At 44.1% G+C, this 25,211-nt stretch overlaps 1 protein-coding gene across 1 annotated transcript; it reads right to left on the bottom strand.

Annotated features, from left to right (window-relative positions):
• Positions 1 to 6,027: 6,027 nt before the first annotated feature.
• LOC105919469 (bile salt-activated lipase) lies at positions 6,028 to 24,553 on the bottom strand. Its single transcript, XM_036144273.1, has 12 exons — positions 24,282 to 24,553; positions 22,428 to 22,575; positions 21,767 to 21,886; positions 21,310 to 21,507; positions 19,195 to 19,325; positions 18,995 to 19,102; positions 15,700 to 15,823; positions 14,148 to 14,334; positions 12,244 to 12,447; positions 9,382 to 9,579; positions 7,773 to 7,880; positions 6,028 to 6,180 (listed from the first exon to the last, which is right to left on the bottom strand). The coding sequence occupies exons 1-12, from the start codon at positions 24,360 to 24,362 to the stop codon at positions 6,087 to 6,089; spliced, it is 1,701 nt and encodes a 566-aa protein (XP_036000166.1). The 5' UTR covers positions 24,363 to 24,553; the 3' UTR covers positions 6,028 to 6,086.
• Positions 24,554 to 25,211: the final 658 nt, after the last annotated feature.

Below are 25,211 nucleotides of genomic sequence, written 5' to 3'. Positions count from 1 at the left end.
GCCCCCGCAAAGGTCTGGAGATGTTCCTCCAGAAAATTTTGCTCCTGATGGAAGATCTTCTCCTTCGGACGATGATGAAAGTGTCACGTATGTAGAGGAGTTTATAGCTGAGGAAGATTCAGAGGTCTCATCTTTACCAGATTCTGGACCAGAGAACCCGTCAACCGAAGTCACCCAGAACTTAGAGTCTGAGCCAAAGTTTGACGAAATCACACCAGTGGAGGCCTTCGTCCCTGAAGACGAGGCTTCAGAGGTCCCATCCGTAGAAGACGTTCCTGCAGACAGTCAGGCGTCCGCCTCCGTGGGGGAGGAAGAGGAGCTGACAGATTTAAGGCAGCCTGAAGTTTGTCCTGCGGTCGCTGAGCCCACCGTGCCGCGGGCCACAGCTCCATCGGCTGGAGAAGCAGAGGAACAGGCAGCAGGTGGAGAAGATGATGACACCAAAGCTTCAGTGAGCGTGTTGGTCCACTGGCTGATGGCTCGGGCCATTAAAGCTTCCAGCATCCGTTGCTCCCCTGAGGTCCTTCAGGGCATCCATGGACGCCTCGTAGAGAAGGTCTGGGCTGAAGTTCAGCGGCAAGGAATCCATGCTGACCTAGAAAATGTCTTGATTCATGCCCAGAAGATTTATGACGGCATCAGTAAAAAGCTGAGGTGTCCCGCTGAGGTCGCGGGGACTTTGCTGCTTTTAGAAGACCCAGTATTTGACAAAGCAATTGTGGCGTCGTTCTGCAAACATCTCAGGAAACCTGTGGAGAAACCTTCCCTCCGGGCTCGGTTCTTCTCTTTCCTGGGCAAAACCCCACCTGAGCCTGAGAAACAACAAGAGCCTCAACGTCCAACGTCCGCGGCGTCCGCAGCGTCCGCGGCGTCCTCGGCTGGAAGTGTGGCGTCTGAAAGGTCAGAGCTGGAGGACAACAGCAGCGGAGACTATGCAGCGGACGATGAAGCTTCATCAGACTCTGACTGTGACTCCATGGATGCTTTTAAAAGCGACTCCTCAGCAGAAACCCCAGAGGACACGGCTGTCCAACCGGGACAGAGACGGAGACAAAGCGAGAAGGTGGACCAAAGAAAGATGGCGGTGAAAACGCTGATCAGCGACGTCGTCTGGCAGCTTGTTGAAAAATCGGGACAGAGCGACGTCAAAGAACGATCTCACGTCATCTGTGAGCGTCTCTTCCAGAAACTCTGGGCCGGGGTCAAAGGTCAACTGGACAGCATGTCCTCAGAGAAGATCAAAGGCCTGAGCAAGGCCGTCCTCAGGGACCTGTATAAGATGTGGCCCGAGAACTTCCTGGTCTACCTGGACTTTGGCCGGCCGCTATTCGACAAGACGATTGTGTCGTCAATCGAGAAGCGTCTCTTGAAATCATCGAACTTTAAGAAAATCCTCGACACGACATCATCGAACGTTAAGAAAATCTTTGACACGATCCAAGAAACCCTGAAAGACAGCGCGCCGCGGTTTTACATGGTGCTGTAGATGAACTACAGCCGTTTTCCTTCGTCCCTTAAAACACGAGAGACACACACACACACACACAAACACACACACACACAAACACGCACGGGTTTTCTCCGGGTGCTCCGGTTTCCCCATAAAGAAAAAAACCTACAGATAAATAAAAGTCCATTTGTGCCGGGTTCATCGCTGCTGGTCGCATCAGCGCCAACACACGGAGGTGGAGGTACGACTGCAGCAGCGTGAATCTGAGCACTAACAACCACCCTGAATATAAATATTTGCAACATCTTCTCAGTGTTTTAAACAAGCGATAAAATACTGTCGTATTCCATCGTCGTCGCTAACAGGCGGCGGCGGCGCGGTTCCCGCCATCTTTAACGTTCTCTGATGTCAGGCCTCATTCGCTCTGGGCGCCGTTAGACAATCCAGTTCCACCGTGGAGGAACGGCCAAGTGTGAGTGCTGCCCCGCTTTTAGAGCCTCAGATACGCTTTCCTGCTCAGAAACAGTCCGTCCCCTACCTTTGACCTTTGACCTCAGGAAATAGACACTTGTAGCTAAAAACGTTTAGCGTCCAGAGACGTTTCTGGAAGTTATTGCTGAGAAGAGGCTGCTTGATTCTGCAGAGCATCAGTGTGCTTGGAGAGCAGAATCCCTAAAACAGAGGAAACAGAGGGCAGCCGCCTTAAAAAAAAAAGCTTGTTAGAAGTGGAAGTGGGATTTATTAGTAGTAGCATTACTATTATTTATTTATTAGTCATTATTTATTTATAATTATTATTACTATTAGTATTATTTATCCATTATTTATTATTATTATTAGTCTTACTATAATTATTATTATTATTATTGTTGTTGTTGTTCATTATTTATTTATTATTATTACTATTATTAGTCTTACTATTATTATTCGTTATTTATTATTATTAGTCTTACTATTATTACTATTATTAGTGTTGTTCATTATTTATTTAATTATTATTATTATTATTATTAGTCTTATTATTATTAGTAATATTATTATTAGTCTTATTCTTCTTATTGTTTGGCCCGTTTGGGGCACTGTTTACACAAAGTTATTCCTGATAGGAGAAAAAGTGTGAACTGTGCTAAATTCCTGCATTTAAAAACAGATTTTATCCGTTTTCTGCACAGATTCTCAGTTCGATGTGCAGAGCTTCAGATTTCTAAATATCTTATGACACTTTTTATATAAAAGCCAAAGTTCAGAAATATTAAGAGCTTCAGTGGTTAGTCTGTAATATCGGCACCGTAATGCAGCCTCAAAGCAGGCACAGAGTTCTGTGACCCGTTTGGGCCGGTCCCAAGCCCGGATAAATGCAGAGGGTCGTGTCAGGAAGGCCGTCCGCGGAAACTCTTCCACATTTATTCACACGACTCTGATCGGTCCCAGCCCAGGTTAACGACAACGGGCTGCCGCTGACCGACAGGTACCGGGGAACCGGACCACCGTCGGTCAGCAAAGAGGAGGAGGAGGAGGAGGAGGAGGACGGGTCCGTAGGCAGAAGGAGGAGGAAGGGCAGGAGTCTAGAACTGACGGTGAAAGGAAAGGCTGGAGAGATGGCTGCCATGATGCAGAGGAGGAAGGTGGAGATTCTAGGTGTTGTGGAGATGAAGAGGCAGCGAGGTTGGAGAAAGGAGGAGGAGGAGGAGGAGGAGGAGGAGGGTCCATGCTGGAAGAGGGGAGGTTGCAGCGGTTAAAGTCTAACTCTCGGACTGAATGTATTTTAACGCAGATGCATTCAAATAGTCACTAGAGTAAAGAAATGTATATTATATGTGAATTATGTGCGCCGTTTGGAAGTAATTTCGATAAAACTTGCTGTATAAGCGAAAAAGCCCGAGCATTCTTCGATCGGGCTTTTTCGGAAGGTGACGTCACAAACAGAACTAGTACCGTGCATCCGGCTGCTAACACTACGACATTCGCTACCTATTTATTCAATTTAATTAATAACTCTTACTCTACGTACAAAAAATTATTAAAAAAAATGTCTGATACATCTACAAACTCCACCTCAAGCATCGGCGACTCCGATACCGAATATATCTACGAAGAAACGAAGTTTGAACAAAGTGAACCTGAGGAGACTATAGCTAACGCTAGAGCCCATGCTCCATTGTAAGTACCACTCAAAATCCTCGCTGTGAAGTGTGAATTGCATAAAACACTTTTGTCACTGCCGGCAATCCAGTCCTTTCGCGTTTCTTTTACGAATTTATCCCATTTCTTTCGGACCTTTTGATCCACCGGCCAAGTATGTAGCACTACTTTCAGGCCTGCACTAGACCGCGGTGAAGTTGGTTTGACATTGGACATTCAAGCTACGCGGAGTCAGCGGAGAACTCTTGAGAAACAAAAATCAAATCAGATTTGTTGACGGTCCCACCGCGTATGGGAGAAGGGAGCAGCTGAGAGACGCTGGCCGAAATCGGAATCCTTTAACTGGATCAACCGTGAGCTAGATCCCGCTGACTCCGCGGAGCTTGAAAGTTCAATGTCAAACCAACTTCACCGCGGTCTGCACTACAGCCAACAACTACGCACCTAGAAGGCATTTTATTGTGAACTTAGTTTTTTTTTTTTAAAAGCGCTTGCTCAAAGTAGACGTGGATCAGCAGATTTGGTGTGTGAAAGAAGATACTGGAAAACATCAATATATCCTTGTTCGCCGTACCGGTTGTACAATGTAAACAATGTGTGTTTCTATGCAAGTTCGCTTCGCGCATTCTCGGTGTTCTTGAACTGACGTCACACGTCGGAAATGGCCGATCGTAAACGGAGGCAGCACTCAAACGCGGAATACCATAATCGGTGTAAAAAATGCACAATATTTCATATTTAAACTTAATTTGAACACTTTTGATACATGAATATTCAAAGTTTACCTTGTCCTGGAAGTTATTCAACGGTTTTCAGGATTCTTTTTTCAGTCCAAGAGTTAGACTTTAACCTGACGGAGGAGTTTGTCAGCAATGTTCTGCAGGGGCTGAGGAGTCTGAAGCTAAAGCTGAAGGTGAGATGTTCAGAGCTGCTAGTGGTGACAGGAGGAGACAGGAGAGGACCTGGTGTGTCTGCTGGAAGGAAAGGTGATGAGGAGACTTGGTGGTAGGAGGAGGAAGCGCAGGAGCGAGTTCTGAGAAAGAGATCAGCTCCAAAGAAGTGGGACAGTGAGGACTGAAGAGTCTCAGGAGGACAGAGGTGCAGGGAGGGCAGCTAAGGCCGTGCAGAGGACAGACAGAGACGTGAAGGACAGGCTGGACGGTAAGGAGGGACAGAAGGACCTATACAGGCTGGAGAGGCAGAGATGGAAGGATGTTCAGCAGCTTAGGCTGACAGGGTGGAAAGGGAATTGCTTTATGGTCCCCGTGAGGAAAATGATGTTTCAGTACAACCATCTAGAGACAAAGATCACTAAATCATTCAGTCGTATCGGCCTTTCAGCATCAACAGCTGACCAAAGTTCTTCATAAAGTCAGTATTTAACAACAAAAACTCAAAGGGAGATAAAAAACATTTAGAGGAAACGAGTTCTGTTTGCAGTTCTAAATGTTTTTTCCTCTATTGAAATGATTAATTTGGAAATAAATGACAGAAGTTTCTTTCTCTGCATCATCCTCTCCTGTCTTCTTGTCCTCTGACTCTTCTGCTGCATCATGAGGGACATTCATGCATCTTAGCTTCCTGGGTGGGACTTTATTCACAGGTATGATAAACTAATTCAATTCAGTTTTATTTCTATAACTCCAGTTCACATCATGTATTCCCAAAGTCGAATTCCATCAAATCCTCCAGGTTGGTCAGAAAGTTTCCTCTCTAAGGAAACCCAGCAGGTTGCATCAAGTCTCTCCAAGCAGCATTCACTCCTCCAGCAGAACCAGACCCCTACCTTTAATTATCTACATTCTTCCTATCAGCACCATCTTCCAGAAATTCAACATCCATGTTCACAATTATGCAGATGACATCCAGCGTTAACTTTCAGTAAAGCCAAGTTCTACAATCCCACACTCCTCCCTTACCTCCTGCCTACCCTGGAATAAAAATCCTGGTTCATTTCTAACTGAGCAGTGATAAAACTGAGCTCCAGCTGGGTTGCATTTCGCTGCAGTGTGAACTGTTCCTACTCTGATGCTGGTTCACTGTAACTTTTATTCATTGTTGTTTTATCCTTATTATTCTGCTTGTTTTGAACAATGTTCCTTAGTGTTCTAAAAGCCGCTTTTTTAAAAACAATCATTATTATCATCATTATTATTTCCTCTATCCGCCTCCCTGCGTTATCATTCCTCTTGTTTTCCTAAATAAAGTCCTTCGGCTCTTTCAGAGTCGTCTCCATGTTTAATGTAGACCAGGATTCTTCGTTTTTTGGGTCCTCAGGGTTGACTTCACACCCTTTTTGTCTGAGACAACCAACTCTAAAGCTAACTCTTCGTTTCGTTTTGTTCAGTTTGACTCTTTTCCAGGTTGTATTTATGACTATATGCTGGAGTTAATTTCCAAAGAAAAATATCATTCAGAGACAAACGACAAACGGAGAAGGTTTCACGTTCATTTATTATCCAAGGAGAGGAATTTCTCAGCCTGGTAAAGTAAATCAGAGTTTCTCCTCTTCCTCCATCCTCTCTGCAGCAGGCAGCTGGCTGTAGGTCTGAGTCCAGTATTTCACATAAAATGATCTCAAGTCGTAGCTGAGTAGAAAGACGACAGTTAAATGTTAAACCACAAGGGGAAGAGGAATGAAGCAAAGCTGAAAAGACTGCACCTAATTTACATGTTTATAGACGTTTAAACAGAGAGCAGCATAACAAGAGCTGATAATTACTGAGAACAGCACCATGATTCAGTTCAGTCTTATTTATACAGCACCAGTTCACAGCACACGTTATCTCACGGCTCTTTCCAAAGGCAGTTTTATGAATCATTCAGACATAAATACAAATCCTGACTGATCCAATCACATCTTGACTGATTCCTTTAAATCATGACTGATGCAACGGGACATCAGCTGCTTGCAGAGTGAAGCAAGAAAGTTGTGAAATATTCAGAATTTCCATCTTTGCTAGTTGACCAAGTTTGTTCTTCTCATATTTTATATTCTATTTTATGTTTGCGCTGTGCTAATCATCACAGCTGCAGTAGGTAACTTTAGAAATGTGGGGTTTTTTTTTACATATTTGTTAAAACTGACTGGGGAAAAAAATCCAGCTCCTCTGGCGCCTCCCAGTGGTTCTACTGCCAACTACAGACCAATCAGAGCCAGGAGCAATGTCTTGCTCTGATTGGTTGTTAGCAGGGTCGGTCACTCTAACCCACTGAGCTATATTAAACACTGGAGTGCTAATAGCCGCTGTTAGAACGAGTCGCATTGAAGCCACCAGCCACCATATTGGTACTCCCTATTTTCCCCCAGTAACTAGGGAATATGTGCGCTACAGCATCGAATAACGAGGATTTTCCCATGTTCAGGGGGGGCTTAAAACTTTTAAAATGTCAAATGCCATATACTTTTATGTTATGTTCTAAAACTATCAAGTACTGAGAAAGTCATGTGCTGAAATATTTTGCATTTTATTCATTTAAATATACATATATAACATTTATAAATATATAAATAACAATATACAAAAACATATATTTACATATATGTATACATATATATACATATATACATGTACAAATATTTATATATACATATATGTATATTTAATATGAATAACATGTAAAATATTTCAGCACCTATAATTTCCTAGTAGTTGATAGTGTTAGTACATCCACTGACTGTAGAATTACCTGTGAAACGTTTTCACACAGCCAGAAAACTGCTTGTTGTTGCAACCAAATCCTATGGGATTCTGTGAGAGTAGGGAGTAGCAAGATGGCGGCCAGTGACTTCAGTTTTTCGACAAAATCAGCACTCCAGTGTATAATATAGCTCAGTGCTCTAACCCTCCAGATTGCTGGTGGGCTGCAGCGTCGTGGAGAAATGGTGGGAAAACAACCTGGTTTACAAGAGAACTGCCAATTTCTGGAGCGTTTCCTGCTCAGAAAACAAAAGGCAGGGAAACATTGGAAGATGTGCTGGTCAAGCTTTGATGCTATGATTTTCTAAGCTGCTACAGCTTTGATTACAGCCAATGGGAATGTAGCGAGTAGCGCCACCTGCTGGCTAACAACACATTAGAAAAACCTGATGATGGTTTGGAAGGTGACTTTTAGTCTCAGAGGTGATGATGATAGAATCAGACAGTAACAGTAGAGAATTCCCTGAGGTGCTTCATACCTGACGGACGACTTGCTCATCGAATTGTTGATGATCAGGTAAGGATGGTGGAATTTGGTAAACGCCGGCCAGGGGACTGGGACTCTATTGTCGCCTCTGCTGGGGTCTCTGGAGGAAAAGGGGTAATATTTACACCTGTCTACCAAATATCAGACCAGTTTAGCTCGTCCTCGCTAACCAAACCCAAACCCGTTCCTCCAGACAATCACAATCAGATACAGAATTAACTTTGTTTGCTACAAACAAGGAATTTGTCTTTGGACTCCGATGTTCGCATCAATAAAAAAAAACAGACAAGCTGGCTGTCAGTCTGACTGGCCAGGCTAACCCTAGCAGTCAAAGTGTCTTGCCCAAAGACGTCTTTCTGAGAACGCTCTGAAACGAGTAACTGACAGATTGTCCACCTTCCCTGAATGAAGATTACACATTATGCTGAGCACAAAGATGCCTACCTAGGAGTCTTTGTCAATTCTGGCGACTCACACTTGAGCAACTTGTACAGGACTGTCTCAGAAAATTAGAATATTGTGATAAAGTTCTTTATTTTCTGTAATGCAATTAAAAAACATGAAATGTCACACATTCTGGATTCATTACAAATCAACTGAAATATGGCAAGCCTTTTATTGTTTTAATATCGCTGATTATGGCTTACAGCTTAAGAAAACCCAATATCCTATCTCAAAATATTAGAATATTGTGAAAAAGTATACTAGTAGGCTATTCAACAAATCACTTGAATCGTCTAATTAACTCGAAACACTGCAGGGTTTCCTGAGCCTTGAAAAACACTCAGCTTGGTTCAGTAAACTAAATCACAAGTATGGTAGTGGTTAAGAGACGACATAAGATTCTCACAGTAACTGGTGTACTGACCATGGCATTACTGTCCTTGATTGGCCTGCCAATTCCCCTGACCTGAACCCCATAGAGAATTTGTGGGCTATTGTGAAGAAGAAGCTGAAAGACACCAGAGCCAACAATGCAAATGAGCTAAAGGCCGCTATTGAAGCATCCTGGGCATCCATAACACCTCAGCAATGCCACAGGCTGATTGCCTCCATGCCACGCCGCATTGATGCAGTAATCTGTGCAAAAGGATTCCCAACCAAGTACTGAGTGCATTAATGCACATTTTCAAATGTTTGATTATGTTTTGCTGTTATAAATTTTTTTTTACTTGGTCTGAGGAAATATTCTAATATTTTGAGATAGGATTTTTCAGTTTTCTTTAGCTGTACGCTATAATCAGCGATATTAAAACAATAAAAGGCTTGCGATATTTCAGTTGATTTGTAATGAATCCAGAATGTATGACATTTCATGTTTTTTAATTGCATTACAGAAAATAAAGAACTTTATCACAGTATTCTAATTTTCTGAGACAGTCCTGTAGTTGTTCAAGTGTGAGCCGCCATCAAGCCAGCCTCTCCCAGCCAGGACCGTCATGGTGGGTCACTGGTTCTGACCTGGACCGGTTCTAGGAGGACGGGCCTCCATGTCCTTAGAAACGGCAGCGCTCAGTGTGAGCATAATTGTAAACTTGCCAAGCATTTGCCTTCCCTGTCTGACCCCCTCCTGATGGTTTTAGTGCATTCTGGGAGTTTACCCGGTCTTGGCGAAGTTGGTCCAGTATGCAATCATGTAGCCGGACAGGTCTCTGTGTCGGGGGAAGTAGAGCAGCGGCATGGAGAACGGTTTACCAAACAGATACTGTAGGTCCTCCGCGTGCTCCGCCTCCACCCAGCGGGGGAACCCCGGGATTCGGGTCTTCATGTTGAACAGGTAGGAGTAGGTACGGGCACCACTGAGGGACAAACAGGACCCCCAAAAGTTTAGTTTGATTTCAAATATGCTGGTATAAAACCAGGTTAGATCGTGTTTTATCTTGGCTGGATGATCATTAGGTCACTGGGTGAGAGGCAGGGTGACAGTCCATCACAGAGACAAACAGAGACAAACAACCATTGACACACTCAGACCTAGGAGAAATGAACCTAACAGTCATGTTTTTAGACTGTGGGAGGAAGCCGGAGAACCCAGAGAGAACCCATGCATGCACAAGGAGAACATGCAGACTCCTAGTAGAATCCTAGGACCTTCTTGCTGCAAGGAAACAGTGCTAACCACTGCACCACCGTGCAGCCCTGTGCAGTTTAGATGAGATAAAATTAATTCTGTCCGCATTACTATACTTTAAAACTGATGCATCATGTATAGTCACTTATCCTTGCAGGATTGCAGGGACTTTGAAATCCTAAAAGGATTTATTCTGCTCTCGGCAAGTCAAGTTTATCTGTAAAGTATATTTGGATGACAAGACAATTCAAAGTAATGTACATGAATAGAACATAAGAAAAGAGAAACGCTTAGAGAAAAGTACATTGGAGCCACATAATAAAGGCAGGTTAGAACTACAAACAGTTTAGGTCTAACATTTAAAGGAACTCTAAACAAACGTGTTTTTAATGTTGATTTAAAGGAACTCAGGCTTTCAGCACTTTTCCAGTTTTCTGGGAGTTTGTTCCAAATCAGTGGAGCAGAGAAACTAAATGCTGCTTCTCCATGTCTGGTTCTGGTTCTGGTTCTGGTTCTGCAGAGCAGGCTGGAGCGAGAAGACCTGAGTGGTCTGGAGGGTTGATGCCCTGATAACAAGTCTGTGATGTATTTAGGTGCTAATTCAGGGATTTATAGACTAACAGAAGGATTTTAAAGTCTATTCTCTGAGATCCAGGGAGCCATGGAAGGACTTCAGAACCGGGTCCATGTTCTCTACGTTCTTAGTCTTAGTGGAAGGACTTCAGAACCGGGTCCACGTTCTCTACGTTCTTAGTCTTAGTGAGGACTTCAGAACCGGGTCCATGTTCTCTATGTTCTTAGTCTTAGTGGAAGGACTTCAGAACCGGGTCCATGTTCTCTACGTTCTTAGTCTTAGTGGAAGGACTTTAGAACCGGGTCCACGTTCTCTACGTTCTTAGTCTTAGTGGAAGGACTTCAGAACCGGGTCCACGTTCTCTACGTTCTTAGTCTTAGTGAGGACTTCAGAACCGGGTCCATGTTCTCTATGTTCTTAGTCTTAGTGGAAGGACTTCAGAACCGGGTCCATGTTCTCTACGTTCTTAGTCTTAGTGAGGACTTCAGAACCGGGTCCATGTTCTCTACGTTCTTAGTCTTAGTGGAAGGACTTCAGAACCGGGTCCATGTTCTCTACGTTCTTAGTCTTAGTGAGGACTTCAGAACCGGGTCCATGTTCTCTACGTTCTTAGTCTTAGTGAGGACTTCAGAACCGGGTCCATGTTCTCTACGTTCTTAGTCTTAGTGGAAGGACTTCAGAACCGGGTCCATGTTCTCTACGTTCTTAGTCTTAGTGAGGACTTCAGAACAGGGTCCATGTTCTCTACTTTCTTAGTCTTAGTGAGGACTTCAGAACCGGGTCCATGTTCTCTACGTTCTTAGTCTTAGTGAGGACTTCAGAACCGGGTCCATGTTCTCTACGTTCTTAGTCTTAGTGAGGACTTCAGAACCGGGTCCATGTTCTCTACGTTCTTAGTCTTAGTGAGGACTTCAGAACCGGGTCCATGTTCTCTACGTTCTTAGTCTTAGTGAGGACGCGGGCAGCAGGTTCTGGATCAGCTGCAGCGTTCTGATCCACTTTTTAGGCAGACCTGTGAAAACACCGTTGCAGTAATCAGTTCTACTAAAGATAAACATGGATTAGTTTTTCCAGATCCTGCTGAGACATCAGTCCTTTAATCCTGGAAATGTTCTCCAGGTTCTAGAAGGTCCACTTTGTAATTGTCTCTAGATGGAGGTTCAGGTCTGAGTCCATCACTACTCCCAGGTTTCAGGCCTGATCAGTGGTTCCTAGCTGAAGCAGCTGAAGCTGTGAGCTAACTCTGGATCTCTCCTCTATTGATCCAGAAATTATTACTTCAGTTTTGTTTTTATTCAACTGAAGAACATTTTGTCTCATCCTGCATTGATTTCTTCTATTTCTTCAGAGCTTGAACTGGTTCATAGTCACCTGGTGACATGGTGATGTAGAGCTGTGTGTCGTCTACACAGTGATGGTAATTGATGTTGTTTTTAATATCTGAGCTAGAGGAGCATGTAGATATAGAACAGGAGGAACCCAGGATGGAACCTTGAGGAACCCCACATGTGATTTTTGTTGTCTCTGATGTAAAGTTACCTACTGACAATAAAAGTCCTTTAAGTACGATTAAAACCAGTGGAGAGCTGTACCAGAAAGGCCGACCCAGTTCTCCAGGTGCTCTAACAGGATGGAGTGATCAACAGTATCAAATGCTGCACTGAGGTCCAACAGAACCAGCACGGTGGTTCTTCCACAGTCTGTATTTATATGGATGTCATTAAACACCTTAACGAGGGCGGTCACATCCAAACAACACAAACAGGACTGTGGCATTAATTAGATGACACTGAATGAGCAGGAAGGGTTACAGCTGACCTGGTGTTGTTGGCATGGAGCTGGAGGGCAATCTGAGTCGGTACCAGGAACAGGAAGTCAGTCTCGACGTCGGCCACAGTTTTCTTTACTATGGCCGGATCTGGAGCCAAACCCCAGTGAACTGAGTAGACATTGAAGGCTGAGAGAGCGGCAGCATCCCCCTTCTCCTTGGTCAGACCAGCCAGAAGACCTTTCACCTGTTCTCTGAGGAGACAATCAGACAAAGTGGCACATCTTAAACCAATTTGGAGTCTTTATGCTGAGATTAAACAATGTGCTGGTTGTTGCTAAACTCTCACATCCTAGAGCAAAGGTGAGAGGTCTGAAATTATTCAAGGAACAGTTTTCTTTTTGTGAAAGCCACAGAAACTAAGTTATGTTGGTCCTCATAAGTACCACCCTAAATTTCTCATTTATGAGTTAAAATACCACATTGTAGAAGTTAACAAAAAGAGATGAGAAGTGCTTGAAGTCTCAACTTTAATAATACTTCAAAAAAAAAAACAGTTGAACAACCGTTTAATTTCTTCTCTCCGTTTCCTCCAAAACTTTGCTGCTCCACCCCTGAGTCTACACTCTGGTGTGAAATATGAAGGTAGGTGTCCGCCACAAACTCTAACCATCACTTCAGTAGAACACAATATCACAGTCCTGGGAGTAGTTTATACATTAAAGAAAAAGAAAAAGAGCAAATGGAAGCAGAAGCCCCTTTAGTGGCTTCATATTGGAAAGAAACAGTTAAAGTAGGAGAATGTACCAGTGAGGTAAAGTGGTCTTTATGTCCTCCAGCAGCCTAAAGGCTTCCACATCCACACACAGCAGTTTTTATGACCGTGTACATGTCAGTGTTGTGTATCTGTACGCAGGGTCATAGCATAACAATTATTAATATTATTTATAGAGAGCAGAAGCAGCGTTTCTCCTCCAGACAGGTGACTAACAGCAGGAAGTCAGATGCTGCTTTTAGTTATGCTGGTGCTGCCATGTTGATTCATTGTAACGCCACAACTGCAGCATGTGGGTTGACTGCTGGAGTTTGACCAGCAACAGGCCAGGCGGTACCGTTAGGTGAGGCGAGTGACTGGTAGCCGCCCAGCTAACACCGTTAGCTGGTAGCCCAGCTAACACCATTAGCCTAGCTAACACCGGGAGCTGGTAGACCAGCTAACACCGTTAGCCTAGCTAACACCGGTAGCTGGTAGCCCAGCTAACAACGTTAGCGTTGCTTAATGCTACCCACCCTGATCCTCAGGAACATTCAGACCTTCTCTCATTGACAGAAATGTTGAAGCAGATAACTGGTCTGGTGATCAGACTTTGGAGGTAGAGAGGCGTGGCTGACCACACCTTGTTTTGGTCTACAGACAAGCTCAACAGCCACTTAGTGGGGAAGTTTCACTTATTGATCCTTTAAGTTTCATAGTGTCACAAACAAAAGTTAGAAAAAAAGATTAAAAAAATATCAAAAATTATGAAAAGGTTACATATCAAACATAAAAGAGTCCAGAAAGGAGCCGTAGGGTCAGACTTAAAGTGAGATCGTCTCTAAACAGCTGATTTAGAGTGGACAGTCGTCTGCATTGTTGATGGCTTTGCAGCAATCCCTCATACTCAGCATGCATGAAGCGACAGTGGAGAGGAAAACTCCCCTTTAACAGGGAGGAAAACCTCCAGCAGAACCAGGTTGAATGGTCATCTGCCACAAGCGATAGGTTATGAGATGTTTAAAGAAAGAGACTGAAAGATAAAGATTAAATGGCTTAGAGAGACAGAACCAGAAAAAAAGAGTAACAGAAAGATAGAGAGAGACAGGAAATGTCTGTTAATACAAAACTGTGTCCAAGGATATTAAAGGAAAGTTGAGTGGAAGGAAACACCTTTCCCCTGAAACGCCCAGTACTCACGCTGTAGTGGTTTCTTTCATGCTGTTGATAGAAGGAACGTCGATTCCAGCAAACATGTGGCCGTCCATGCTGTTCACACCAGCCAGGTAATCAAACTGAGCCGCATTGTGAAACAGCTTGCTGGGCTCATCGGGGATAAAATCCCCATCAACCACCGGAGCGAGCTCGAGCAGCTCCATGACCGGACCTGGGCAGAAACAGAACCGCGCGGTTAGGCAGCAGGTTTCACGCTGATCTACCTCCTGGTGGAATTACACAGTCAGTGAGTCGGTCTGGTAAGGCGCCATACTGTCTGTCTAAAGGCGGGACTTCACGCTGCGTGGCTCCCAGCACCAGAATTACCCATAATGCTGCAGCACTTTTCTGTAATCATAACAGTGGAGATGCATGTGTCCCTTCATGGTGTAGCAGGGTAAGTCCCCGTCTTTTATGGGTCACTCTGTGTCAAAGACAAAGTGCAAACTGCCAAGTCAGTCCGTAGGTTGTTCTGACTCTTCTATGGTGCCTGACTGCAGGAGCAGCTAAAATGACCACTGAGCTATATTATACACTGGAGTGCTGATTTTGCCGAAAAACTGAAGTCACTGGCCGCCATCTTGCTACTCCCTACTCTCACAGAATCCCATAGGATTTGGTTGCAACAACAAGCAGTTTTCTGGCTGAGTGAAAACGTTTCACAGGTAATTCTACAGTCAGTGGATGCACTAACACTATCAACTACTAGGAAATTAGGTGCAGAAATATTTTACATGTTATTCATATTAAATATATATATGTCTATATAAGTATGTGTTTGTGTATATATGTATATATATGTATACACATGTAAATATATGTTTTTGTATATTGTTATTTATATATTTAAAAATGTTAAATACATATATTTAAATTAATAAAATGCAAAATATTTCAGCACATGACTTTCTCAGTACTTGATAGTTTTAGTACATAACATAAAAGTATATGGCATTTGACATTTTAAAAGTCTTAAGCCCCCCCTTAACATGAGAAAATCCTCGTTATTCGATGCTATAGCGCACATATTCCCTAGTTACTGGGGGGAAATAGGGAGTACCAATATGGCGGCTGGTGGCTTCAAAGCGACTCGTAACAGCGGGCGATTAGCACTCCAGTGTATAATATAGCTCAGTGAGGCACAAAATGAGGAAATTGTGTCTGTGGGAATAAGCTGGAACTGCTCTGTCATGTTTTGGTTTTGCTGGGGACCCAAATGTAGAAACAAGGGTTGAAGGAGCATAGGGAATAAAATATACAGGACCGGGTTTAAATACATGCATAAAGAGTCTGATTACTGACGGTCCCTCATGGACAAAGTTAGCATCTCTGATAAAGGCGAGCCAGGTTTGAATGCTCGCTGAATGCAGCGCAGGTGAGTAAAAGATGGGATGAGGAACAGCAACAACAGAAACCACTGAAACAACCATTAACCGTTGCAAACCTGGGAAGATCACCATCATATGCCTCAGTTGATAACTTAGAATGCCACAGATCACAACATGCTGGCTTCCTGCAGATAGTTTACTGTTCTGACCTTTGCCAAAAATATTCAGCAGGTTGATTTTTCCTGCCATGGTGAGTTTGACAGGGTCAGCTGTCTTCAGGCACGTCAGCATTTCGTCTTCCTCGGTTTGCCAACACCCGACTTTACGAGCAATCTGTTAAACAAAAGCAGCCGTTGTTGTAAATGTTAGTTTTAGCTTTTAAAGTTGTAGTCAAACACTGCTTCCTGCTAAAGAACTGTTTGTAATGACAGTCAGCTGGACATTCACGGTAAAAACAGAAGACAAGACAAATATTGGAAATAGCAGCATTTGTCGTTTGAACCAAAATAAATACATTTTATATGTGCTGAAAAGTTCTGACAACATGAAAAGTGATAATAGATGTAGCAGCGGGATGCAGCCATGAACGGACCATCAGATGGTGCAGATAGTACTCTGTGGGGGGAGGGGGGGGGTTATTGGGGGTTTATCAGTGTGATGACTTGAGGAATGAAGCTGTGGAGGAACCTGGTAGATCTGCAGGTCTACGTTCTTAGTCTTAGTGGAAGGACTTCAGAACCGGGTCCATGTTCTCTACTTTCTTAGTCTTAGTGAGGACTTCAGAACCGGGTCCATGTTCTCTACGTTCTTAGTCTAAGTGAGGACTTCAGAACCGGGTCCATGTTCTCTACGTTCTTAGTCTAAGTGAGGACTTCAGAACCGGGTCCATGTTCTCTACGTTCTTAGTCTTAGTGAGGACTTCAGAACCGGGTCCATGTTCTCTACGTTCTTAGTCTTAGTGAGGACTTCAGAACCGGGTCCATGTTCTCTAAGTTCTTAGTCTTAGTGGAAGGACTTCAGAACCGGGTCCATGTTCTCTACGTTCTTAGTCTTAGTGAGGACTTCAGAACCGGGTCCATGTTCTCTACGTTCTTAGTCTTAGTGAGGACGCCGGCAGCAGCGTTCTGGATCAGCTGCAGCGTTCTGATCCACTTTTTAGGCAGACCTTCACTACTGAGGAGGTTAGTGGCTTTATTTTTGCTTTACATCATCCACTGAGTTGATCACAGCCATGAAGCTTTAACTGTCTGCTGCAGTGCTTCTCATTGAGCTTCAGCCCTTTTCTTGGCTTTCAACACATTTTCTTACATAAAACCTTTAGAACTGCTGCTGTGTTTCGTCTGGGTTATCTGGTCCTCACTAGCAGCCCTGGGTCATTATTATTATCATCATCATCAGGTGGAGAGCAGTTTCTGGTGTGACGCTGTAGTCTGGGAGCAGGACGGAGTTTCAGCCTGGACCAGCGAGGGGTTAAATACGTCCAGGAGGTCCAGAGCTCTGTCTCTGAGCGCCGTCCCGGCGTGTTGTCGGGGTGCGCTGCTTTCATTGCCTCTTCTCAGCGTTCTCCAGACTTCAGCTGTCTCCAGGCTGAGGTCCTGTTCATCTGAGTGAGGTGTGGATTTCCTCCAGGAGTGTTGAGAGCTTCAAACCGACCAGAGTAATTATTGAGAACGTTTGTGAAGCAACGATCATATTCCCGACTCCAGCGTCTGTCTGCCAGGCTCTCTGAGCATTCTGGTGGTGCTGGGGGTGTCATCCAGGACATTTCACTGTGAAGGTTCGTCTCTGCAGCCGGATCCTGAAGTGGTAGCAGTGAGTTTTCATCCTTATTATTTACCCAGAGAGTTCACCAGTGTTATTTTGGCAGCGGTCTTCGTTCCACCATCAGCCGTTGCTCAGCTGCAGGCACAACATCCCAAAGCTTCTCTGGCTTTATCTGCTGCTTTTAATCACGTCTCACTCACTGCTACGCTTCTAGCTTTTCAAGTTGTCACCTGCTCTACCAGAGAAAACCAAACTCTGAACTTGTTTGGATTCAGGATACTTGGATTTCTACGTATCGGATGTGGTGGATTTTTGATGTATCAGCAAATACAGCAGATATCGGTAGCCATTTGGCGTTGATCACATACCGGCTGCATATGACGCACTCACTAAGGCGGTGAACGGACAGGCCTGGAAGGTAGAGAAGCAGAGCCGAAAGCTGGCTGTGCTGGAACGCAGACTGGCTTTGGTGGTTGAACTCAAGGGCAGATGGGATAAAATTCTGGAAGTGTAACGCGGAAAAGCCCGACAATTTGAAATATTGGATTCGCTATTTGGAGCCAGCATAAACTTAAAGCTGACAGGAAAGTCAGATCAGCTTGCCTCATAAACAAATAAAGTATTTGGATTCTGCCTTCCCTTATCAATGTAACCCCTGGATTGTTATGGCTGAGACTGCTCAGAACTCTCCCCCGCTCCCCCCTCCCCCGCTGACACCTTTGGATGCTTTTCTGAACTGTTGGCCGGCGGATATCAAGGACAATGGCCTCTGGAGAGTGTTCACGGAGATATAAACACTTTCACCCAAACAGACACACATAACTGATGCTCATAAAACTAATGACCTTACACACGACAAATCTCCAATGTTATCCTTCTGCTATATGTGTCTCGTCTTATTTGTGCTTTTTGTGCAAGAGGGGTTTTTTTTATATCTCAAACTGTATCCTGTTATAGGATAAAGTTTGAGTTATGTTTTTTTTTACCCTCTCACCTTCCCTTTTTTTGTGGCCTCTATCTTTTCACAGAGTAATGGCAGCACCCTGTGGGTACCGTGTAAGGCGGTTCCTTGGCAGCAAGGCCTCAGTAAATCGTCTCCCCCTGAAATGTTTGTGATGTTTGTTTGTTCATGTTATGGCGATTGTACTGAAACAACAATTTCCCCCTGGGATTATTAAAGTATGTCTGATTCTGATTCTGTTTTATCCAAATGTCAAAGACTCACATCTCTAAGGCCAAACCTCCTCTTGGCAAACCAGATCACAAGCTGGTTTTTATAGCATGTAAGCCTCTTTTTCAACGGCACTGCATTAAAGAGAACTGTGAGAAAATGTTCCGAGGAAGCTGAGCAAGCCCTTCGGGGCTGTTTTGAGGCAACAGACTGAGATGCTCTGTGTCAGCCACATGGAGAAGACACCAACGCCATCCCCACCAGAACAGTGAGACGCTTCCCCAACAACAAAGCCCGGATCACCAGAGCGCTGCAGGAACTGCTGAATCAGCAAAAAGAGCCTGGAGGAAGGGAGAATTACTGAGGAGTGTACAGAAGACACTTAAAGTCAAGGTAAGAGGAGGCACGAAGCTGCAGAGCAATATAAGAGATGTGAGGTGAAGAAGGTCCCAGCCGACATTATTTCTCATTGTAAGGATTATGGATGTGGCTCAGAAACAGCAACAGGTGTATTTCAGCGGGAGCAGCAGTGCTGGGCTGAGATGTGGATGTTTGTGTTCAGCGTTAACCTTCTTTGTGAGAGCCATGGGGTTCTTCTGGAGGGCCCAGGGACTGAGGGAAACCCCGCCCTGAGTGATGGCTCTGCGGAACAAGCCTTTATTGTAAGGAGACAGCATCTAGGACACAGACAACGAGGTTCAGTCATCTGTCCGTGAAACTGAGTGAGACGTCTCCCAGAAACGCCGCATGTTTGGAAGACGGTTTTTACCTGGAAGCTGACACTGGCGGCTCCAGCTGATTGGCCGAAAATGGTGATGTTGTCAGGGTTCCCTCCGAATGCCCTGATGTTCCTGCGCACCCAGGAGATGGCAGCGTGCTGGTCCCACAGACCATAGTTACCTGAAAGGCACAGGACGTCCCCTGATTACTGCATGACGCCTTTCTGTGTTGATGATGGTTTAAGGCAGCAAACTGGAAGTTCAGTTCATTTCTGAAAAGACATTTTATAACGAATGCTGCCAACCAGCACATTACACACTCCTGTCATGGAGGATGTCCAGATTCTGAACCCAGTAACTGAATCCAAGTCTCCCTCAGCCAGAGAATCTAAATTCTGGAGTTGATCCGAACACTTTAATCCATCCCTTTCAGAAGTGGAAGCTCCATGTTGTTGTGTGTTACATCACACCCGAAGCACCTGCACATCACCTGTGATCCTCAGCGCTGGGCAGCAGCTGCGCTAACAGACCCAGTTTACCTGATAAGGCATCACAGACACACTGAGAAAGCAGCAAACGGCACCAGAGCACAGACGTCCACTGCTCCTGAAATAAAAAACCTCTCTGATGCTTTACTGGGACGCTTCAGATTACATCTGAACCATGCATGTGTGAGTATATTTTCTTATATTTTTAAGATGCACACATCTCTTCCTCTCTCCACCACAGAACCTGTTTCTGAGAAAATCCCATTCTTGGTTTCAGAGCACCAGTCAGCAGAATGACCACAGCAGCTTCATTGATGATGCACATGCAGCCGATTCACTGCTCAGCATTTCTCTTGTTTTTGTCCAGATGAAATAATGTCATTTATAGGTAACAGCTGCTGCCCAGGTTCTCAACAAGGATCCCCTGGAATTTAGTAACATTAAGCCAAAAACGAACACTTAAAAACAGCTTCTTTCCTGAAGCTGTGAGGGATATCGCCCCCTGCTGGGAATCAACGAACCAGCAGCCCATTTTATATATCCTGTTATATGTTAACTAACATGTTAACATCTTAGTTAACATGTTAACTACATGTTAGTTATCATGTTAACTAACATGTTAACTAAACCTTTAACATGTTAACTAAACCTTCCATGTTAGTTGACATGTTAACTACATGTTAACTAAAAAGTTAGTTAACATGTAGTTAACTAACATGTAGTTAACATGTTAACAACATCGTAACTACATGTTAACAAACATGTTAACTAACATGTTAGTTAACATGTTAAGACATGTAACATGTTAGCTAACATGTTTAGTTAACATGTTAAGACATGTTAACTAAACCTTCCATGTTAGTTGACATGTTAACTACATGTTAACTAAAAAGTTAGTTAACATGTAGTTAACATATTAGTTAACATGTAGTTAACTAACATGTAGTTAACATGTAGTTAACATGTTAACATGTAAGGATTATGGAGGATTATGTAGTTAACATGTTAACTAATATGTTAACTACATGTTAACTAATATGTTAACTACATGTTAACTACATGTTAGTTAACATGTAGTTAACATATTAGTTAACATACGTGTTAGTTTAGACATGTTAACTAAACCGTCCATGTCCTTTTCTAGTGGGACTGACAGCTTCTCCTCTGTCGTCTCCAGCTGGTCCAGAATAACGCTGCCTGCCTGTTAAGGGAACCAGACGGAGGGGGGTGGGGTGGTGGGGTGGGCTTGTCACCCTGACAGCGTCTCTTCACTGGCTCCATCTTCTTTTCAGAATTTTACTCTTGGTTTTAAAAGTTCAAATGTTGTGGCCCAAACTCATCCATACGTATCGTACAGTGGCAGCTCCTGAACTCTGGACCAGTCTGGACCAGAACTCTTAATATATCTAAATCTCTTTTAAAACTCGTCTTTTTAGCTTATTGCTTATTACTGTTATTATCATGGTTCTGTTTTGTATTTTTATTCACGTGTTCATCACTTTGGGTGATTTACAGTGCGTAGAAGTGCTTTACAAGAAGTTTTGATTGATTTGATTAAACAGAGGTTATGCATGTACATTTGCATGCCTGTTTCATGTGCATGAGTTTCCGATAATAATATTAATTCACATTAATTAATATTATAAGCAGCAGTCAGAGTTTTAGTTTGGGTTTCACCTGGCAGTCGTTCATCTCCGGTGCTGAGGAAACCCAGAGTACCGACTCTGTAGTTCACCGTCACCACCACGACCCCGCCCCTGTCGGCCATCTCCTTCCCATCATACAGAGACTCTCCAAGAGCCTCCACGTCATCGGACGCTCCCAGCAGGAAGGCCCCTCCAAAGAGGTACACCATCACAGGTAGGTTGGTGGAAACTGGAGACGGAGGACAGACGGGTCATCCAAGGAGCTGCAGTTCCTCTTGTGTCCGCTAGGTGCTGCAGTGCAGAATCTCACTAAAACAAACCTTTCATCCAGGTTTACAACAAATACTGAGCATCTGCAGCAACATGGAGGGATATTAGCGAGCACAACTAGAACTGTGGACATTTATGGTTTATGGGGACATTTGCAGCATCAGCAGAAACCTTCTAGGACAATGAGATGTTTCCGCTGGGATGAGCCGGTGTCTGACCTGATAGTCCATGTGGAACAAAGATGTTCAGGTAGAGGCAGTCCTCGCTGCCCCGGGTTTTCGTCTGCAACAACGTCACCTGCAGGCACCGCTCTCTGTACTTTGTGGCGTGCAGGACTCCTGGAATCAGCCAACAGAAATCTGCTTACCTGCGTGTTTATTTGCAAGATTTAGACAAATGTATTCACACAGCACCATTCGCACACAGGGCTTACAGCACATGGAAGGACGGACAGAAAAACGGGATTTTTCCGTTTAGAAATGGTGAAGGTTTAAATTTAAACACAAACCTAATCCAATTTTCTCAAACCGGAAAGTAGTTATTAGTGCGATTCTTCTAAATCAATGTTGTCATGATTTAAATAGGTTTAGATAAGTTACTGCTTTTTATGAAGTGTGAATAAAATAATTTCTAGCTGCAGCGTTAAATGTAACTTTTATGATTCTATCACTTGTCCTACGTTGGTATTTGGCTGTAAACTAATAAAGTCACACTTTCTGGACTAATTGGGACAAGTTGGACCCGTGTTGATGACCTGACCTCCACTGACGGTCCTGATGGTGACTTTTACAAATTAAAAAAGGCTGCCGGATCTTTTCCTGCGTCTTTAGCTGCTGTGGAAGAACCAGAACCAGCAGCCCAGGCAGATGGTGGACTCACCGTCCCAGCCAGGGTGAGGTCTGGGTTTCTCCCACATTCCAGGAACGTCTGCGAAGGGGACGCCCTTAAACACCTCCACCGTCCTGAAGAAGCCCATGTCGACGTTGAGCCCCTCCACCGGGCCGCCCTCCGTCTGCACCACACCCAGCTGCACATAAACATATTTTATGACTGAGCTCAGGTAAACTCTTTTACTCAGTCTTAGTTGTTTTTTCATACCTGGTTTAGTACCAGCCGTTTAAACTGAAATCATAAGTTTAGATGTTATATCAGGGTGCGGTCAATTTGATGTGCAGGAATATGACCAACAGTAAATGTGCAAATTTAGGAGCAAACTATCTAGGTTTTAACCACCGACACCTTTAAAAATCTTTGGATTCACCACTTTTGATCCTTTAAACAAGAAAACGAGGGATGAGAGTCTGCTGGCCAGAGTTTGAGGTTCTTAAGCTGAGAAATGCAGCTGGGCTTCGGGTCTCCTGGTGTTCCTGAGTGGAGGACAGAGCAGGAAAGGTTTTCTGCGGAGGTTTGATGCTTTAGTTGCTGTGAAAAGGAGTAAAAAAGGAAACAGAACCAGTTTCTTGGTTTTATTGCAGTCAGGTTTTTCTTTTTTTACGGAGAGTCTTCTCCATCAGGCGTCTGGAGGTCCACCCGACCTCACATGGTCAGCCAACATGTCCGCGGTGGTTAAAAGGCACAACAGAGGCTCCCTGTCCTCAGATTACCACCACCCAGGGTGTCCAGATACAGCTGGGAGTGATAAAGACGGCTCAGAAATGTTGATCGCTATCTCTCCAGGGCAAAGAACATGCTGACGTCTCACAGCCAGAGACTCGTCGACCTTCTAGGAGTTTAAAAAGTCTCTCAGCCCCTAAACACCGACTCTAGATGGTCCCCAGGAGCCTCTGTCCTGCATGTTTCAGGAGCTTACCTGCCTCCACACACCCGACGTAGATAATGGCTGATTTAACGGCCTCTGGAGGTGATGGGGACCTTTGATCCAGGTGTGGTGGAGGAGAAACATCTAAAACATGCTGGACGGGGATCCTGAGGGCGGAGGGCCCCGTCTGCACAGGACCATCACCGTTTCTGAACTGCTGCATATATTATTTATAATATTTTATCACTTCAACAGGTACTTTGGGTACAGGTGAATGCGTTGACACCTCCAGGGATTTAAAGGGACGGTTTCATTGAGTGGAAGTTGTAGAACGACACTAAAGACTTTGATCTGTTTTCTTTTTTTTTTTTTTTTTTTTTTTTTTCCCAGTGTCCTGTCTAGCAATGTGGCAATAAGAATTGATATCTTAATGCCAAATAGAGCTCGACAGATTTTGCTTTCACAAGTGGAGCAAACAGCCTTCGCCATAATGCTCCGCTTGATTTGTGCGTGTAAATAGTTTTATTGTGATTCCTGCAAGGAGAATTTCAAATTATATGGACACTACAATGGGAAAGTAGGAGAGTAAAGGAAGAACAAGAAGAGAAAAAAAAAAGAAAGAGAAGAGGTGAAAGAAAGAGGAGATAAAAGGGAGAGAATGATAAAACGTCCTCTGTCTGCTCCATGACCTGGAAAGAGACACAAAAAGAACAGCACAACCAACGGACATAAAGCAACAGATACAATCGTGTAACACCTTGATACCATTGCTAAATCATATGTATTATTATTTAAGCTGACATGTGTAATGTGATACCTAAAAAAAATAAAGTAAAAGAAAGAAAATAAATAAATTATAGCCTTTCTGTATATAAGTGAACATTTAATACCTGGGACCCAGCACCTGTGGGAGTTTGTGATCTGTTTTCGTCTTTAATGAACTAAACTAAGAGTTGAAGCGAGGAAGAACTGACCTTTGCAGCTGCAGCTGAGCTCAGACAGAACCCGACCAGAACCAGATAGATCATCTTCCTCATATTCCTCATCTTCCTCATCAGCAGCAGAGTGCTTTGTGTCCTCCAGAACCTCCTGCCTCAGTAGCTCCCTGATCTCGAACACAGCGGCACCGGTGCGTTCAGGTCGACTCAGGAACCGATGAAGCTGCAGACACCTTCACAGCGACTGACGTTTGGACCAAAACATCTTTGACTTTTAAACACTTTGTGATGTCATCGCGTGACATCATTCGTCTACGCCCCGAATCAGAGCCGATTCGTACGAAATCAATTCGAACTTCAACTGTTAAAATGCAAAAACTAGGAAATGTTCATTATAATAAATATTGGAACAAATGGAGAGATGGTGTGTGAGAGATAGAGAAGAAGAGGTCCAGCAGTTCTTAGTCCCACATGCTGTCCTGTTTGGCTGATAAATGTCCAGATGGTTCTGATGAATCATTAACCGGGCTTCAGGTTAGATCTCAGGTGGAAATGGATCGGCTGACATGCGGCAGCGTTGTTATCACAGCAGGGTGAGAACGGCCACAGCTGCTGGTCACCAGAACCAGGCCACTCACACCTCACCCCACACCATCTTGTCAGTGGGAAACAGCCCAGACGTCAGTGTTGTTCACAGCAGAACCACCCACTCCAGAACCACCCACTCCAGAACCACCCACTCCAGGATCACCATGTTAGTCATGAACCCCATTAACCAGAACTTCTGCTTTTTTCCGTTGATTCTGTCTTTTTCTGTCCATCTGAATCAGCAGCTGTCACTGCAGCGTGTCACAGGCCTCCCGTTCTGTAAATAAAGACCAGAGGAAGGATGATGCACCTCTCAGGTCTACGTTTCCTGATTCTTACAGCCGTGTTCACCTGGCTGGGATGTTTGAATTGGGCCAG

This window comes from Fundulus heteroclitus, chromosome 12 (genome assembly GCF_011125445.2).
Source record: "Fundulus heteroclitus isolate FHET01 chromosome 12, MU-UCD_Fhet_4.1, whole genome shotgun sequence".
Lineage (NCBI taxonomy): Eukaryota > Metazoa > Chordata > Actinopteri > Cyprinodontiformes > Fundulidae > Fundulus > Fundulus heteroclitus.
The sequence above is the reverse complement of the archived record's forward strand: the minus strand, read 5'-3'. Positions and strand labels throughout refer to the sequence as shown.

What these genes read in the sequence shown, in the direction of transcription:
- LOC105919469 (XM_036144273.1), bottom strand. Translation starts at nt 24,362, where the DNA reads ATGAGGAAGATGAGGAATATGAGGAAGATGATCTATCTGGTTCTGGTC. An exon ending in GCTCAGCTGCAGCTGCAAAG is followed by an intron (nt 22,576 to 24,281) that starts GTCAGTTCTTCC and finishes GTTTATGTGCAG; the next exon opens with CTGGGTGTGGTGCAGACGGA. An exon ending in ACCAACTTCGCCAAGACCGG is followed by an intron (nt 7,881 to 9,381) that starts GTAAACTCCCAG and finishes CTTTTCCTCCAG; the next exon opens with AGACCCCAGCAGAGGCGACA.